Consider the following 19,517-nt stretch of genomic DNA (forward strand, 5'->3'; position numbering starts at 1 on the left):
TCCCCCGTCCCACCGTGGGGGAGTGAGCGAGCGGCTGCGTGGTGCTTGGTTGCTGGCTGGGGCTAAACCACGACAATGTGACTTCCCTCAACCCAGAAAAAGAAACTGCCCTCTTCCAAGAAGGATAAATCTAGTGAGAGTTGGGTGGCACCGAAAGGCTGCAGGTCGTGACTTGGTCACACAAGTTAGCATGAAGTGCCTTATCATGTTACTCGGGGAGCACGTCATCTTGGACAAAAAACAGGCGAGCTCAAGGTCAGATGGTAGTAAGTGTTCTGAACAGCTGCCCTAGGGTTACTGCCCGTGCTAAAGGAGCAGCAGCAGCAAAAGGAAGCAAGTTTGCATTTGTGGTTATTAAAATCTATGGTTACAGGATAAATTGCAGCCCTAGAAGGGGAATTAGCTCAAATGGTAGAGCGCTCGCTTAGCATGCAAGAGGTAGTGGGATCGATGCCCGCATTCTCCACTGACAGGTTTTGTTTGTGTGGGAGGAAAAACAGTTAACTACAAAGGATGTTTTCATGTATTTAGCTGGAATATTGAAGTAAAATAAGCTCTTGGTCTTTTAGATGTACGTGGTGTATTTCTTAAATGGTGCCCTATGTTTGACTAGAATAAATTAAAATAATTAACTGGTATTTAAAAAACAATAAATAGAAAGTGACTTTTATGGGGAGAAAACCGAATGCCGGAATGTGCTTCCTCTCATTAATTGCAAGCAATAAACTTTTAGTTTATACACCTGGAAAACACGTATTTTTTGGTTTGTCTTGTTTCTTACTGCTTCATTTGGAAATGCGAAATGAAATATTACAAATTTATTATTTGACACCTGTTTGGGAATTGAAATCAAATGTGTTTTCATTTATGAATAGAGAGACCAGAGCAAGAGAGAAAACTGTTACATGTATGGAACTGCAGATTTTAAATGCACCCTAAAGATCAGAGTTTTGTGATCCCTATTAATAATATGGGGAGAGGGAGTTAGCTCAAATGGTAGGGCGCTTGCTCAGCATGTGAGAGGTAGTAGGATCAATGCCTGCATTCTCTAGTATTTTCTTAAACAGGAATTGTTATACCCAGAAGTAGAAACTACCAAAACAAGCATGTAACTATTTCAGTAAAATGGTCATTTTGTTTTAACAGGAGCAAAACTGATGTTTTTTTTCCCCTCCTCCCTCCTTTGGCATACTTTGCTACGAAAACCAGGTTTATATAACTGCGTACGTCAATCTTGTGTCATACTTGTTGACTCTTCCTGGACAGTTTAAGTCAAATTTGGCAGGAAGAGAATTCTGTGATATGACATTTTTTTCAGGCTTTATGGAAAAAAATGGATGAATGACAGTTAGAGACCTGAATCAGCATGTCTTTTCTCCACCTGTGCAACTAGGATGTATTTTGATCAGACAGTGGAAAATAGCAGTTTAGGACTGCTTGTTCTTCCCCAGATAACCATTCTGGTCCCTATCCAGAAATATAGGATCTTATTTTCGTTTACAATCTTTGTGAAGCTATTGGATGAGCTGGATCAGGCAATTCAAGGGCAAAAGTTGTCACCTCTTCCCCCAAGCCTGTGTCCTAGAAAACACACTACAGCTGCTGTGTCTTAGCTATAGCCTGTTTGCAGGTTATAATTGAGCTCCTTAGCCTTCTCTGCTACTGTTTTCTCAGAGCTGCTTTTAAAAGAGGCAAAGATGGCCTGCCACACTTGTGTTAGAACTTCAGAGATAACCTCAAACACATAATTGATTCACTGGCTTCCCCTAACACCTTATTAGTTTCTTCTGATCCTTCTCCAGATGTTGTGTGTTTCTTTATGGTGCACTTCTCAGTGACCAGTGCTGCTGAATCTGCTGTGTCTTGAGTGTTAACTAAGTTCCTTACAGTGTGCAAAAAGGCCTACTGATTTCCTCACGTCTTCTGTCTGTTTATGGCTGAGGAAGAAAATGTGCATGGAACTAGCAAAAGACTGGTATTAATCCGCTTCTTGGTTTGTCTCCTTATACCTTGGAGACCGAAAGCTTGACCTTCCATTTGAACTCTTGGGCATACCTAAAAAAGTGCCTACCACTCTTAGTTACTACTTTCAGTGTAATTAGTAGACAGAAGATGCATAGAATGGTCATACTAAATGCCATCCTTCTGACAATCTGGGACGTGCTTATAGCTACTGTATATACTCTTATTTTCATCAGGGTTGTTCTCAGTGCACACTGCGTTGGCAGTAGGTTCTTGTCCCACCAACATCCTTTAGTGAACCTGCCTTATAAAAATGATTCCTGATCATTATCTTTGTTGTGGATGCCCCATCCCTGGAAGTGTTCAAGGCTGGGACAGGGCTTTGAGCAACCAGGTCTAGAGGAAGGTGTTCCAGCCCATGGCAGGTATTTGGAACTAGATGATCTTTAAGGTCCCTTCCAACCCAAACCATTCTATGATTCTATGATATGTGTGATTTTTATCTTATCAACTGTTTTTAAAGGCATGGACAAAGATAACTTACACGTCTGTCTCCCAGGAATATTTCATGATGAATCTGTTCAGAGGAAAAATACCTTTCCTTCTTTTAGGATGACCACTGACTATTCCAGGATTTCTTCAAATAAGTGAATAGATTGATTCCCCCTGCCCTTACTCTTCATGATGTGTAGTCAGAGAACACAGTTTGCAATATTTCTTAGTAACGTCCATCTTGAAGTTTTGCCAAAAGGTTTATGCAAGGATTCTAACCTGCTTGTTGCACTTAAATAAAATGGACCATATAAAGCAGCTGTGTTGCTTTGTATGGCTGAGCAAGATCTACATAGCATTGTATTTTGCCATAAAAAAATCACCAGTACCAGACACTTGGGAGCATTATTGTTTATCCCAGAGGAAATAGCTTACCTATTGGGGTCATTCTCACATTGGCAATTAAAACAGCGTTAAGCCTGCTTTAGCTTCCTGATCAGCCTGGGGCTGTTCTTGTCAATTATCAAGAGGAAGCTGAAAACAATAAGGAAGTATTTAGACGGATTTCTACATCTAAACCCTGTATTGCTGAGAAACTGGATCAGGCCCATAATGACGTTTACTTTGTACTCATTTGTTTGTATTGATTTCAGTTTGGTTGGGGTGTTTATATATCATGTAAATTCTGTGCGAGTCTCTTCTAATAAGGGTCACAGAGGCAATAATTTTTTAAAAGTGACAGAAACTGTAAGATCTTGCCAATGAGCTGTTACACAGTGATGGAACATGAGTGGAACTGTCAACCAAACAGATATTGCCAAGACTGTTTAGAAAGATACAGTAAGGAGATGCCCAATTAATGAAAAAAATTCTGCCTATGTAATGTCCTTAGAGCTTCATTGTTACTGAGCACAAGCTTGAGAGCTTAATGGGTGTTCTTTGGATACTGAAAGATGGGCTAAGAACTAGCTGGATGATGGAGGTGCCTCCCCTTCCTTCATCTTCCCACCACGTGTACATCTACTGAAAAGCCAAGGTAACATACTGTGTGACTAAAACTGAGATAAGATCATAAATACCAATGCAGGTAGCCAGCCTAGCCTTACAGTGTTGTTGGAGGTTGGAAGCTCAACTCACTCAATGGACATTATGTGCCTGGATGCTTAGGCTCAATTCTCTCTTCTATCTGGCTTTAAATTGTGCATGTAGTAATGTGCAGTTATGTTCTGGAATAGTATTTGCATTCTCCTGGTTCAAGTCTGGATCTGGTGCTGCTTAAAAAGATTGTCAGCTGGAATGTGCTCCTGGCTTATGACTAAGAACTGGAACCAGGAAGGAAATCTTCCCTGGCTCCCAACTTGGTAAGCTTGTGCCAACCATTTCTTCACTGGGTGAGAAATGCCAAACTCCAAGGGGTCTGTTGTGGTTACTTCTTTTGAGGATGGGGATAGGAAATGACACTTGAGTACTACAACATTGGGCAGTATGAAAGACTGTGAAATGAAAGAATAATTTTAAGAACAGAAGAACAGACAGTTTATCAGCTTTTTTCTTTTTTTTTTTTTTTTTTTTTGGTGTCTGAGGTGTTCAGAACTATTGATGATTCATGTTTTAAGCTTTTTAGCACCTTTAGGAATTAGACTGGTAATAGCTCACAAGTCACAAAAAAACATGCACCAGGACTGTAAAAAAGTTAACCTCTTACAATGGAGGGTGAAAAGCTCCTCTACTTCTTGATATTTCCATTAGAGGTCATCAGAGATACTCTCCGATACATCTTCCATGTAAGGAAGTTTTGTAGCTTTCTTACACCTAGTTATCTGTATTTCTAAGAGTCTAGGTATTATTGTACATTACAGTTTTCAATAAACAGAGCTAGGAAAGACTATATTGCTTTTGCTTCAGTGCTAGGGATGGCTTTATTTAGTAGAGGAAATTTCCTTATGATTTTTTCTTGCATCGTCTGAAGCATTTGATGGTTGGTCAAGACTAACAAAGGAGCCTTAACTAGATGCATTGCAAATCTGATCCAAGTTGGTCAGTAAGTTGTGCTAGTAAAAGCTTGCTTCATACTGGAAAAAACAATTTGTGTGATAATGGTTAAGACATAGTTGGACAGCATGAAAAATATGTGGGGTTTTTAATTATAAAGGAAAGAGTTTAACCTGAAGATGTAGCAAGATCTTCAAAACAGATTATGCAGGCATTATAGTGGTTCCCTGATAAGATTCCCACTCACAAAATACAGTAATTGGAAACTCTAAGCTTCATTAGAAAAGGCTTAAGTTTAGGCAAAAGCAATCCAAACCTACTCCTACCCTATCCAGTTGAGAGGTAGGACATGATCACGAGTCCCTGAACAAACCAAGTGAATGTTTTCTCTGCAATTAAAATACAGGACACTTAAGAAAGAATGCTTTAGGGATCTACAAAATAATTATATAGTAATTATATAAATATAATTAGTAGGTCTTCTGCTCAGATTTTATGACTTCTTCTAAAATATTTTTCATAGTAGCAAATACACCGCTCTTGTTTTCCTTGTCTGTGACTGTGGCCAGTCACAAGGTGAGTCTGGTTGTGTTTATTGTATAGACAAACTGTACTCTCGAAACTTTATAACCCACAATTAACTACCTTTTGGCGTTTGTGCATTAAATAACTCAAGCTGGTGCCAGGCTGCCTGTAAACATTATTGTAAGGTAGCCATGCAAACTGGGAATTGAACGACAGCCTCCATATTGACTGTCAGTTTACCTCACGGATGACGGTTCCCATGCTTTTTAAGTAAATTATGCATGTATTTTTACAAGACTACATGTGGTCTTGCAGAGTCAGAAAAAAAATGCAAAGTGCTTCCTTTCTTCAGTCCATATTGCTGTATCCAGGTGACAAGTTACAGAGCAGCTCTCAGATATGAAATTAGAGACATACACTCCAAAAGCAGGATAGAATCACTTCCTTGACCAGCTATCTGACAGGTCGTCTCCAGTGGACTTCCTTCTTTTCCTGAGACAATCCTGGAAGTCTTAGTATTGTCTTATGATTGTCCTAGGATAGTCCTAGGAGTCCTAGTCCTTCCTTCTAGGAAGATAAAACTACAATTCCAGAGTGACTGCCAAAAATAAGAATGAAGTTTGATGAGGCCAGCCGGAACACAGTCTTAAAGAGTACATTATCTCAGTTACGATGGGCATGGGATAATCTCGACAGATGTTTCTCACTTAGAAGTTTACATCTGTTCCTACTGAAGCACCTAACAAAACTGGGGATGCCTAGGATGGAGTCACTTTCCAGTCAAATCTGTGCTTGCAGAGAAATGAAGTACCAGCTTTGAAACCAGTAACAGTGGTAGAAAATTACATTTTTGGTTTGTCTTGTACTAGTTCCCTGCCCACCCCACGTACCCGGTTATTGCATTCTGTGTGAGGAAAACAGAAGAGTACCGCTCTATTTCGCTTCGCCAGAAGCTTCTCTTTATAGTGTTAGGCAAGATAGCAGGTCACTTCAACTGTGGTCTCTCAGTTACTTATTACAAATAATTTCTGCCAGTAGGCTTATAACTTTTTTTTTTTAAATGTCTTTTCTAGAATATATGGAAAATGTTAATGCTTTTCTTCTATGTCATTTCTGATGTTAAAAATACCAAGTTTCTGACAGGAGTGCTTTCCGCTGGTTGCATCTTCCAGTCTTCAAATGACTTGAGTATTTAAAATTCACTTGATTACAATTACTAACAGCATTGGGTAAATATAGCAGTAAATTATGATATAAAGTTTGAGATCATTGTATAGATTAAGGCAATTATTCTCAGTTTAAGTAAATGACTTTAATCTTCCTTTTGCTTTGTGTACATTTCAAATTAGCATATGGATGATTAAAATCTTTTAATCAGATTTTTTTTTAACCAAAAGACTGTTTACAAGAATTTCCATTCTATCTACCTAACTAGAGTGGCACTTGCAGCCCTTGCTTACTTAAAAAAGTAACAAAAAACCCACTACAGACTGAAAACAAATAGTCTGTATCAACTATTACATAGCGGCTTTAAGAGCCATCTAGTGGGATTATTCTGCAAGTAACTGTGTAAACACTAAATGGAGTCATTCCTAATAAGCATTTTACTTTAAAAAACAACAAAAAAACTAGAAGATGGTGAATTAAGAATCATCTTAAATCAAAAGGGAGCTGAAATCTGTTTTACACAGAACATTTTCTTCCATTTCCTAGAACACTCGATTTAATGGCTATGCAATTCAATATACATTTAGAATTTGCAAGAAGACGAACAGTCCAATTTCTGTTTTACAGTAATAGTTTCCATTGACAGGCAATTTTGAGGAATTTTGCTGCTGCAGCCAGATGCATCACTGTTTTATTTTTTTTTTAACACTAATTCAACTTTTTTAAAATCAAAAACTTATTTAAGACTGGTGCTGTTTTGTCTGACAAGAGGAGGTACCAAGTAGTTAGGGAGGGTAGTCTTGTTGTAGGTATGAAAGTGAAAAAACAGGGGAGAGAAAGCTTTGTGAACTGAGGTAGTACTTTAAGGACCAAGCAGCGTAAAAAAAATGGAAAAAGTGTGCAAGTGGTACTTTCAAAAAGTAAAAAGCTTAGAACTGTATGAGTCTTACAGAAAAGGCAGATAGTAACTGTGAAATAAAGGTATGTTACAGTGGGGAAGGAAGGAAGAAAGAGGTCATGAGATGGTTGTTTTCTAAGCAAAATGCGTAACTAATACCACATCAGAGAGGAAAATAAGATCCCATAAGACAAGCACCACTAGAGAATCTATGATTCTGGTATTTAAGGGAGTTTGGAATTTTATTTTACAGTCTTTTCGTTTGAAGAGTCAGGCTCCCGGGATCTCAACTTACCTACATCTAACCTTTAAGCCTTGAGTCAGGGAACCTAGACATCTTCTACAGGAAAGCACAACATGAACTACATCCTTCCAGTACATAAAAGACAAGAAGATGGGGTGACAAGTGACAGTGACCTGTTTACTAATAAACAAGACTGGAGAGATGACTGTGGCTTAAACTGATGCTTCTGGCACACATTATATTTTTAACTCTAAAGAGCTAAGCATGATAGTTCCTCATAATAAAAAAAAAAAAAAAGAAGAAAACACCTTATTTTTTTATTTAAGGGGCTCCCTTTTTGCATGGGGGCAATTTGCTGCCCTTCTGTTGGAAGCAGTGGCACAGAATATAGTACTTGTTTTGTCTTAAAAGGGCTAAGTGAGCAGCTGAGATGAGCCTGGTGCTGTCTGCACTGAAGTAAATCAGGGAACTCTTCTGCCAGCTCAACTGTGAAAACAATAGTAGCTATTGACATGCAATGGCTGAGCATCTACTCTGCCTAGAATGAGGGAAGATTCCCCAGTTATGCACTACTGGACCTTGTTCTTTCAGGATCGCTTATATGATTACACCAAAGGTACATAACTTAATTTACCCAGTCATGCCTAAATGTGTAGTAAGAAAATTTGTTTTCAAATATAATCTGCCTTTTTTTACATTGAGGATACTAGCAAAGTACTCTCAATCAAAAAAACCACAAAACAACCCCCCCAAAAAACCCAAGCCAAACCTCTCACAGACAGCTTCCTAAAAATTGCAGAATTCTAGACTGAAAAGTGCTCAGCACAGAATACGCTCATTTTCACTTGAAATGAATGCTAGAGAGCCCTTTTAAGTCCAATAACTTTATTTCAGATTACAGCAATACTAATACTTAAATTGCATTTACTAAAAAGTCATTTAAGATGAATTTTTACAATTCAATTTGAAATACGTACAACACTGTTAGCATGTTCTATAAAACCTCATAAAAAATACGTGGCACTTGACATATTAGTAATTACATTTAGCTAAAATGTAAATAGCATTATTCAATTAAGGATTTTTTAGGTCCTTGTAATCTCTTGTGCTGACCGAAGTGCCACTTAATCATCGCTACACTTGTCACAGCAAATGGTAGCCTCAAATCTTTAAAATCTTGCAGACTGGCAATATAGTAAGTAAAGTGAAGTAAAGCCTTGACAGTTCACTTGCAAGGAAAGGCTATGCTTGTCATAGCAAACGATAGTCCCAAATTTCGAAGATCTTGCAGACTGACACTATCTTAAGTAAGGTGAAGAAAGCCGTGACAGCTGGCTTGTGAGGAAAGGCTAACTTAGAGCAGTCTAACAGTCTTCCCAGTCACAGTCAAGAAGTCATCATCAGCCAAGGCACGAAGCGCTTCTTCAAACATTTCCTTAGTGACAGCCTTAAAGAAAAGAAGTAAATCAAGTAAAGATGGGTGGAGGAATACTTTAAAGACTGTAAACATGTCTTACTTCCTACCAGTTCTTTTTAAGCTTTAGTATGCTTTTTTTCAATCTGAAATCTGTCCTGGAACCTTGAAGCCAAGTTTGATATTTCAGAAGCCAGAATAAACTAAGATACAGCAAAGATTCAACTCATTTACCCATAGAATTGGATTTCTGGTCACATCAGCTGAAAAAGTTAGTGTCTCCCCTTCCCTCCATAATGTGATTTGAGAACAGGACAATGCTGATTTGGAAAAACACCATGCTTTTAGAATTAATCAAAATGTAAAAACACAGCAGGAAACTTACTGTATCAGACTGTGCCCGGAGATCATCAAAAAGCTGTTGATACTTCAAAGCTGGTGTTTTACCCTTTGACTGGATAAGCTTCCTTAAGGCTTGAGCCAGCTCCTCTTTCCGCTTACGAGCTGTTGCACTCATTCCTTGTAAAAAGAAAGAAAACATCTTTCAGAAATAAACAGAGAACAGGTTAAGTTATATTTAAAAATTCAAAAGCCCAATAAGCATCCCAGCCTCGTAACTGAAAATACCAACCTGTAGTGAGAATGGATATGTCCACAATTCCAGTCCTTGGATCAGTTGCAGACTGTTTCAGTGCTTCCCGATGGAGGCGTTTTGCTTCTTCTACATCAACTGTTTCAACTTTCTCAGAAAAGCGTACTTTAGCATGCGCTTCTGCCAGTCGGATCAGAGACTCAAGTTGTCGAGGATATGCAGAAACCATTCCCCTGCCACTGCCAATCTTCCTCATGTCCACATACGCCTGAGAAGAGAGTCATTAAATATTTCAGTAAATCCTGTTATTTCTATTATTTTCAGAGCCCCCTCCACCCCCCATCTCTTATTTCAGAATACAAGCAATTCTGGCAAGCTGTTCCAAACACCATTTCTGCTCACATACCTCTACAATTCTTCTGAAGTGAAGGATAACTACATCACATATACACATTTCCCTCATAAAGCAATTATGCCATGATAACAAGTCAAGTTTTGAATGACTTTAAAAACTTAGGACTAGTCTTACATAATAGTACTTGTGTCTGTAACAACACATTTCATTTCAGTAGATTTTATGTTTTTATTAATGTGATAGAACCAAAACCAATACGTCTGAAAGCTAGCGATCAGAGCGCAGAATGACTTTTATACTGATCCCTATTTCCTTTATAAATGCTGTTGATTTTTAGAGATGTTTGATGAATCTCATAGAAAAATCATATATAAATAAGAAGGATACATGAGAGGATTTTGCCGTTTTTGACAGATCAGTAAGGACTCAAAACATTATTAACAATCTCTTTTACCTCAATAAGGGCTTGGCTTGCTTCTTCACTTAACCTAGGATTTACGTAACTACGAGCATATGCAATGTAATCCCTCAATACTGCCATGTCCATATATTCCTCCTCCATCTTTTCTTCACTTTGGTAGTACAGTGAAACCAAATGGCGAGCAAGACGTCTGTCATAAGCTTCATCACGAGGATCCAACATTAAAAAGATCAAGTCAAACCTGAATGAGATAAGAACCCAGTATTAGTACGTATACTTTCTTGCCATTTAAAGTAATTTGTTTTAGAGTTTTTGACTTAAGTAGAGGTAGGAGTTATTTGACTATTAGAGTTATTTGACTATTACTTCCTACTCTAAAGTAGGAGTTGCTCTATAAAACTGAAAAGATAATTATTCTAGCATTCTGAAAGTACAGAACAGCACAGTGGATTTGCTTTCATCCTATGGACTTGAAACTTTGAAAGTGAGATACATTCTGCAAAACTCAATTCCCATGTTCAAGGTTGACAGGTTTTGTTTTCTTTAAAACAAACAAACAAAAAACCACCACAGAAAAACTCCACATACACCAAACACACAGAACAAACTTGCTGATAAAGAAGCTGCCTTGAAAGGCAATGGCACATACATATATAATTATTTTATGCATAGAAAAAACATAAGTAAATAAATATATGTATAAATAAAAAAGCACTTGTAATTTAATCCTGAAGAAAATGGTTTATATTTTTTTTACAAGCAATATATCCAATTACACTCAACTATAGCCAGACATTTTTAGCCAGCCCATTGTGTATTTTCATAGGCTTAAATCCAATAAATGATGGAACTGAAATGCTGCTCAAGCCCAGTTTCATTCAGTACACCCGTACTAAGGTACTGCTTGTCACTAAATGGCTAAATTAAGCAGCTCTTAATTGAAATCCAAGCTGTAGGTGTCCTCAGAATATCCAGTATACCAGTGTACTTCAAATTCCCATCTAGTGTGGGAATTCCTCACAAGATGCAACTGCAGCACATAGTTTAACTATAGATCAGCAGACGCTACGTGGTGTCTATCAACTCTCCCCCAAAGGGCTAGCACTGCCACCTCCCCGACTGAATTTTACAGAACGAAGTGAAGCAGGCACAGATCTTCAGATTCTACCACCTCTGCTGCAAGTTCCCTCATCATCAGTTTCACTTTCAAAGTGTTGAAGTTATCAATGCTGTAAGCTTCAGAATAACTCTCTTCTAGGAGATGATGACAAACCAGAAAAAAAACAGTACAGAAGTAAGTAAAGAGAACCTACAGATCTCATAAAATCTTCTGCTCAAGGTCAATATGTAAATACTAAAAACGTTACAAAAGTTTTCCACTATGCTACAAAGAGCACAATTGTTCTGTTCTACTGCATTTAGTAATTTTCACAAGAGGAAGTATAACATCTCATAAAAATGAGATGCAAATGGGAGTTGAGTACCTTGACAACAGCGTATGAGGAAGCTGAATATTTTCAATAGTAGTCTTCTTTGGATTCCACTGTGATTCTATAGGGTTAGCTGCTGCTAGGATAGACGTACGAGCATTCAGTTGGCAAATAATTCCAGCCTGTCAAAATGAAACACATTTCTGAAACCAGTGCCACCAAAACTCCGCCCCCTGCCCCGCAACTTCATGAGACCACCAATGTTATTAAATGAGCTCAGTAGTAAAAAACGTGCATTGTAAAAACAATTTCTTTGCAAAGCAAGAACAAAACCATCCGTAAATACTACAGTTCGCTACAAGCATGGTACTCTTTTGTAAATTAGTTGTTACATAATCTAGAATTGATCCACCGACAAAGAAAAGTACAGTTCTTTGTTCTTCTGGTAACTTCTTGGTTTCAGCTGCCTAGCAGACACCGTGCTTAGTGTAGAGAACCTGGAATTACCTTTGCGATGGAGAGAGTCTGTTGTTCCATTACTTCATGTAATACTGATCTTGTGCTTTCATTCATTTTGTCAAACTCATCAATGCAGCAAATGCCGTTGTCACTAAGTACTAGAGCACCTGTCTGCAGAACCAGTTGCCGTGTTTCTGGATCCTTCATCACATAGGCAGTAAGACCAACTGCACTTGAGCCTTTGCCAGATGTATACTGGCCTCGAGGAACCAAGTTATACACATACTGGAGCAGCTGCGATTTACTCGTGCCAGGATCACCACAGAGAAGAATGTTGATCTCTGCACGAAAATTGCCTCTTCCTGTGTGAGTAAAATCCTTTCTTGATCCGCCAAAAAGCTGAAGCAGAATACCCTACAAAAATATTCTCTTTAAAAATCAAAACATCACCTCTTGTATAGTTAACAGAGCAAATCCAACGGTTGAACTGAAACATCTAAAGAACTGAAACATTGCTAAAATTAACTTAGACATGGAAGAAGAAGAAAACACTTGGAATTGTTTTTTGAAGTCTTGAAAAGAGTTCATTCTTTATAGATATCCTCAATTCCAGTTAATTACAAACATATAGTTAAACTGCTAGGTCCCACAAACTCAGTTTATAATTAAAGTTTCAAATTAGATTTGTTCCAGATCTATTCCAAAACTAATGTAACCAAGAGTTTGATGTCAAACTCTGCCAATAGCAGGAACAGACTATTGCTTTCCCTAAGGCTACATTTAGTCTAGGACCATAGTACTATTACCTCTTTACGTATCATTAAAGAAGTGCCATTTTTATCAGCTTTTTAGTCAAGACTAATCAAGTATAATTTTCTCTTCAAGAAAACTGCTTTACTGTGTTACAGCATTACTTCAGTAAAAGTTCTTTACTTGCCCATAAAGATTAAAAGCATTTAAGGTCTTCATTTCATTGGCATTTACCAACGCTCCCACCTTTATGCTTCCTAAAAAAAGCATATGCTTGCAGTGTTAGTAAAGAAATAAAAGTAACTAACTTCCAGTATTTTGAAAGTACTGGAATTATTAGCATAAATGTTTGTAATGTTATTAGTTTGCCAAAATTATCAGCGAGGATTTTTTTCCCCTTTTCAAATGTACTAGTTTAAAAATCCACTGTTTCCCAGTATTCTTTTTACTAGCAGCATATATAATACTAGAGAGTCAACAAAAAAAGTGATAGTGACAATGACAACTGGAAACAGCGAGGAAAAGAGTGAGAAAACTGTGCACTACTCCATGTAAAGCCTCTGCAGAGTTTCTTACAGCACAGAAACCTTGCAGAGGCGTAGAGTGAGCTCTATGTATTCTATATGTTCTGTTCTCATTCACCTGGAACAACTTACGGAGGTCAGTAAAACCTGTGCAATGTTTTTACAACAAGCAGCATGACCTGCCCCATTTTATTTTCCTTGAGGTCCCCCAGTATTGGTGCTCCAACACATGGGGGTTTCCAGCACTTTCAAGTATTGAAGACAGAAATTTTGTATGTTGTTATGAACAGGTTTTGGCAAGATCCTGAAGATCTCCCTCGATGAAGGGTCCCCAGCTTTCCTCAAGCCCACCCACTACACCTGATGTGCCTTATTAGGGTGGTCAGGACATAATAAGAAATGGAATTGTCATTATTGTATTTCCATTTCAGCAGAATTCAATTTCTAGACATTTCAGAAACCTGGGAACTATGATAATGTATAAATCCACAATGAAAAAACAAAGGAATATACTTGAAGAGGATTGTTTGGTGTCTGACATTACCTTGACACCCACTATTGACTAATATTTGCTACGATGAAGTTGTAGTACCTCACATTAACATTTTATTGGAACAGTCCTTTCTGGGATACATCTAAGTAATTGTTTTAACATCCCGTAAGTCAGGATCAATCATATTTCAACTTAAAGCTACTGTTCTCTTGTGGATGCCTCTTTTCAGCAATCAGTATGTTATAGCTACTTTTTTTTATTTTGACCACCAGTAATCTGAACTTTCAAGAAATGTCCAAGATCATACTGCAATTAAGTTTTCCCAGTTCTGCTGCCTTCCTACCTTTTCAATATCTTCTCTCTAATTAACAATCCTTAATACCATGAAAGGCATTTATGATACACTTATAACCAACTCCATCCTGACGAGACCATGGAGTTTTAAGACTGCTCAGGATACCGTTTTGGAATTTTGAAGCCTTAAGTCATTTTTATAGCGAACAATAATTACAAACATACTTGCATATAATTACATTTCTTACAAAAGAAATATAGAATTTGAGTCACCTTTTTGATATCTTCATGCTCATAGATACTTGGGGCCAATGCTGAAGAAAGTCTCTCATATATATCTGCTTTTCTAGAAAGCTCTTTTAGAATTTCCACACGTTCCTCTGTAAATATTTTTTGCTCCGTTTCCTCATCAACACCATGCAGGCGTTTTGCATCTGTCTTGCGATAGTGTATGACATCAATGTGGGTCTTATAGACGGATTTTACATTGCTGACCCTTGGATTAACTCGAATTGGGACTGCCCTGTAGATACCTAAATACAATTTTTAATCACAGCATTAAATATGAAGAAACATGGCAATTCAAAAACCTGAAAGTTTTACACTTTCCCTCAAAAGGCTTTTCAAAACAACCTAAATACTTGAGTCAGTTTATTTCCCATTACCAGCAAGTCATGTAGAAGTCAATGGAACATATTTAAATCATCTAGAAACTAATTTTGCAGGTACATATATATTTAATATTCCTATCACAAGTGTTGTCAATAAGGAAAATGCGATGCTTTGGAAAGTCCTGCTCTGATGTCTAAAGTCAGCGTTTCCCCCTTTTGTAAGTGCCAAGCTTAATAATACATTTCTAACGCATCTCAAACAGCTAGCAGTACAGCAGTTGTTTTAAAGCAAAAAGATTTATAAAATGTGGTGGCAGTATCACAAGACTTACTCTATGTTACCACTCTCCTGACTATTTAAGATACTGCCTCTTCCTCACCTACATTCTCAGAATGACTGAGGAGGCCAAGTTCAGAAGGGACCTCTGGAGATTGTCTAGTCCAACCATGGGCTGAAACTGGAGTCAACTTGTACAGGTTGCTAAAGGCTGTGTCCAGTCAGGTTCTGAATATCTCTAAGGATGGAGGCTCCACACAGCCTCTCCGGGCAACCTATGCCAGGGCTTGATGACCTAAACAGTAAAAGTGTTCTCTTATGTTTAACTGGAATTTTCTGTATTTCAGCTTGTGCCTACCGCCTCATGTCTCATCACTGGGCACCACTGCCAAAAGTCTGGCTCTGCCTTCCTGACACCACCCCTCAAAAGAGGTTGAATCCCCCCAAGCCTTCTCTTCTCCAGGCTGAGCAGTCCCAGCTTTCTCAGCCTTTCTGTATATGACTGAGTATCCAGTTGCTGTCATGGCCCTTTGCTGAATTTGCTCCAGTATGCTCATGTCTCCCTTGCACTGGAGAGTCCAGAACTGGACACAACACTCCAGATGTGGCCTCACCAGTGCTGAATAGAGGGGAAGGATCACCTCCCTTCACCTGCTGGCAACACTCCTCCTAATGCAGCCCAGGAAGCTGTTGGCTGAACGGCAACACAATCATCTGGTCTATCAAGCACTGCTTCCTTCCAGTTTTGTTTTTGTCTCCAAGTTTGCTGAGGGTGTACTCATTAGTGAAGGTATCCAACAGTGTTTGGCCCCAGTATTAACCCCTGGGGTACACCTGTGGTGACTGGCCTCCAGTTGGCCTTTGTGCTACTGATCATACTGCTTTGAGCCCAGCAGTTCTGCCAGTTTTAAATCCATCTCACTGTCCGCTTACCTAATCCATATACCATCAGTTTGTCTATGAGGGTGTTATGGAAGGCTGTTATGGAAGGCTGTGATGAAAGCCTTGCTAAAGTCAAGATAAACAACATCCACTGCTCCAGTCACCTCATTGTAGAAGGCTGTCATCCACTGTAAATCCATGCTAACTATTCTCCATGACCTTAGAAATGCTTTCCAGGATTATTTCCTCTGTCACCTTCCCAGGGGTCAAGATGAGGTTGTCTAGCCTGTAGCTGCCCAGGTCTCCTCCTTGCCCTAGGAATGATACTTGCTTTCTTCCAATATCTTAGCCAGTTGCCATCACTATCAAAGATAACTGAGTGGCCTTGCAAAGACAGTGGCCAGCTCCCTCAGCACTTGCAGGTACATCCCATGAGGTCCCTTTATAGATGGTTAAAATCAGTGAAAAAGGAGGATACAAATACTCAAACCAAATTTTACCTGTGACATTAACTCTGTCACCTGGCTGAACTTTATCAACAAGGTCATTGTGAGCAAACAGTGCAACCGTATGCGGGGTCTGTCCAGCTGGCATATCTTCAGGAGACTCCTGCAGTTTGATCTAGCAAAAAAAAGGCCCAAGTTTTACTTTCAAAATAGCAAAGCTTTTCCACAGAGAATACAACAGATCTTGTATTAGCAGTCTCCAGCATCATTTTGAGTAAGGAACGTTGCTCAAAACCAAAATAGCCCCACCCAAACAGCAAAACTGATTACTAATAAAAAGATACAATTAAAATGAGAATTCTGCTGGTTGCTACTGGTATGGCCAAAATGCTGTTACAGACAAGGCTCATCTAGTTGAGATAGAAGCAGACATGCTACATAGAAAGGGGCTTCCATATGGAAATATTAAGGTGCGTACATACTTCGTTTCATCCTTTTAATGCATTTCTTCTCCAAAGTACACACTTACCCTTTTGCTAAGTTGTTTCACCAATTTTTGTGTTCCAAAACATTTCCCTTTTCAAAACACTCAATCTCAAGATATATACATTAGTGCTAGTGATGATATTAGGGGGTGGGGAACCAAAACTAGAAACTGTTTCATTTTAGCCAACATACCATCTGCTTGTCGGAGAACATAGATCGATTGTGAATCAGTGCCATACTGTGCGTCGTGTTACAGTTCTTGCATACTGATGGTTCGGCAATCCTGCCACGATCGATTTCTACCCTTGTGGTAAAAGCACAAACCTGGCATTTAAAGAATGCTTCTTGCATCTCAGGAATTAACTGTGAGCTTCTGATGACCATACCACTGATGGTGATAAGTTGATCAATATCTACAAAATACAGAGAGACTCATGTCATCACTCCATACTCTTAAAATTTAAAATAACCGTCAAACTTCATGTTATGTTAGTTTTTAGGTGGGAGGTAGACATTTGGTTAGGTACTAGTATTTTGTCTAAGACAAAGCAAAAAGAATCATAAATGCATAGTACAACATTCTAATTTACAGTATTTACACAAAAGAAAGAATCCTTCGCACTTGCAGAACTAAGACTGGATGGACCACAAGTAGTTTTATATAGTCTTCATGTAATTCTATGTTAATATTCAGGAAGTTTATGTAAGTCCTCAAGATTCGTTTCTAACACTATAATCAAGTTCACCTTCAGGGTTTAGGCTTCTCATATTCCTCGTCTTCAGTGCATTATACGGCCTTACTTGAATTTGATGTTCTAATATTGAATCAGGGTAACGATCAAAAAAGATCTCATTGGCTGCCATGTCAAATGTTGGGATAACCTCCTGCATAAAATTGTTAGAAACAGTTAAGCTTACCAAGTTAAAACAATAAAAATCATAGAATGAAATGTTTTTGCATGAAGCATTTTACGTGCTGCTGATCAGCCAGGAATGACTAAAAGTTATGCCAGCTGAGCATTCTCCTACATAACAGATAACTTGCTGCTTAGATCGGGTTTATTCATTTGAGTCTTGCAAAGGTGGAGGGGAAGTTCAAGATTCAGGACACTAGTTTACCAGTTCATTTTGCATTTATAAGGTACCCACTATAGTATTTACGATCAAGTTTTAACTACTATGAAATAGGACATTTTCTATTCAGTAAAATAAAGCAACCACAGAGATTACACTGAACATACAAAGTATGCATTGCATTTAAACAAACATATTAAAAGCCAGAAATATGAAAGGGCCACCTGAAAGCCAGAAAATAAATGCAGCACTTCACCTGAGGATAGCAGATCAGTTGCCTGTAAAGATTTTCATCAAATGATCTTAAATGGTCACAATTTACATTCAGGAATGGTTCCCCAACTATATTAATCTGCAAGGCATTTGAAGAGAAATCTTTAGTTCAACGGCACACAAGACTCAAAAAAGAACAGTTAGATTTCGCTCTTGTTAACAAGTACCTCTTCAAGTCGCTGCATATAGCGTGGCTCATTAAGATCCAAGCCAATGTCTTCATCCTCTTTAGCTAGCGGGTCAATGAAGCGCTGAAGAAATCTCTGAATGTCAGAAGTAACAGGGAGATAGAAGGGAAAGATGAGCAGAATTTAGTAGTACAAACACCTACTTTGTATCAGATTCAACTACTATTTGTTCAAATCAAATTAGCTTTTCATTTAAGAAGGGAAAAAAAAAGTTGTTATTAACCTACCTGGAATTTTTCTTTGCAGGAGGCTACATTAACATCTGTTCCCCAAATAACAAGCTTTTGTCCAAGAGACTGCTCGGTTGCTACTATATCCTCAGTCTGCTGCGTGGAAACAAATTAAACATATGCAAACATGCACACTTGTTTAAAAAGAAGTTGCCAGACACAAAATCCAAGACATCTACCTACCCCATCTGAGTGTAAATCAACTTGTCTGGCTTTACGGACAGACCCGAGGTCCGGCCTCTGCCTAACCGGAGTTCCTCGTACACCACTTCGTGGAGTACCTTCCACCCTGGAGCTGGGTGTGCCGTAAGTCAGAGGTGAACTGATATCGAAGTCAAGAGGAATAGCTGTTAAAAAAAAAAAAAGTTTTATGATGATTATCAACACATTTTACATTTCAGGCAGACCAAAATTCAGCCTCTACATGTGTCTCAACATTCTTTTAACTCCACTGTCATAAAATGAGTAGCATCAATCCATTCCAGTGTTTTGTTAAAACAGAAACAACTAAAGTGTTGCAGGTCTGCCTAGAAGGTTGCATTAACATGTCTTCTGAGAGGTCCCAAGTTCTAGAAAACTTTGAAGCAGTTCCACAGTTTAAAACTACATTGGTGTTCAAGCATAAAAAGTCAAGATAAGGCATTTTAGGCAAAACGCGTTTCTCAGTCTTTTTGGGGCAGCAAAACAAGTGACATGACAACTACCAGCTACCGCAGTTAAACCCAGACCTATTTATAAAAGCAAGGAAGGCTTTTTACGGCAACCAAGCTCACTCTTTTTTTTTTCCCCCGGAGCATGGTTCAGCCAGATCCCTTTTGCGGAGCGGCCCGACCCCAGCGTACCGGAATGGCGGAACTGCGGGGGGCTGGAGAAGAGCGCCTCGGGGGCGCTGGGGCTCCGCAGACCGGCGGGAGGGGAGGTGGGCAGGGGCTGCAGGTCTCCGGTGGAGGTGGAGTCGTCCGTCCTACGCTTCTGCGACGGTGGAGACCGAGCATCTTGCGCTGCAAAGACACAAAGCAGACCCGGAGCCGACCTTTA

At 38.8% G+C, this 19,517-nt stretch overlaps 1 protein-coding gene across 1 annotated transcript; it reads right to left on the reverse strand.

The window, feature by feature from the left end:
- Window positions 1-8,459: 8,459 nt before the first annotated feature.
- Window positions 8,460-19,474, reverse strand: MCM4 (minichromosome maintenance complex component 4; the record flags this gene model as incomplete). The annotated part of the gene is made up of 15 exons (XM_010283886.1): window positions 8,460-8,727; window positions 9,080-9,213; window positions 9,326-9,554; window positions 10,096-10,303; window positions 11,547-11,674; window positions 12,000-12,365; window positions 14,286-14,545; window positions 16,283-16,403; window positions 16,907-17,127; window positions 17,461-17,599; window positions 18,045-18,140; window positions 18,229-18,324; window positions 18,477-18,575; window positions 18,663-18,826; window positions 19,322-19,474. Coding segments are annotated over 15 exons (2,507 nt in total), but the record flags the coding sequence as incomplete, so codon positions are not given.
- Window positions 19,475-19,517: the final 43 nt, after the last annotated feature.

The sequence above is a fragment of the Phaethon lepturus genome, unplaced genomic scaffold (assembly GCF_000687285.1).
Source record: "Phaethon lepturus isolate BGI_N335 unplaced genomic scaffold, ASM68728v1 scaffold7190, whole genome shotgun sequence".
In the NCBI taxonomy this organism is placed as follows: Eukaryota; Metazoa; Chordata; class Aves; order Phaethontiformes; family Phaethontidae; genus Phaethon; species Phaethon lepturus.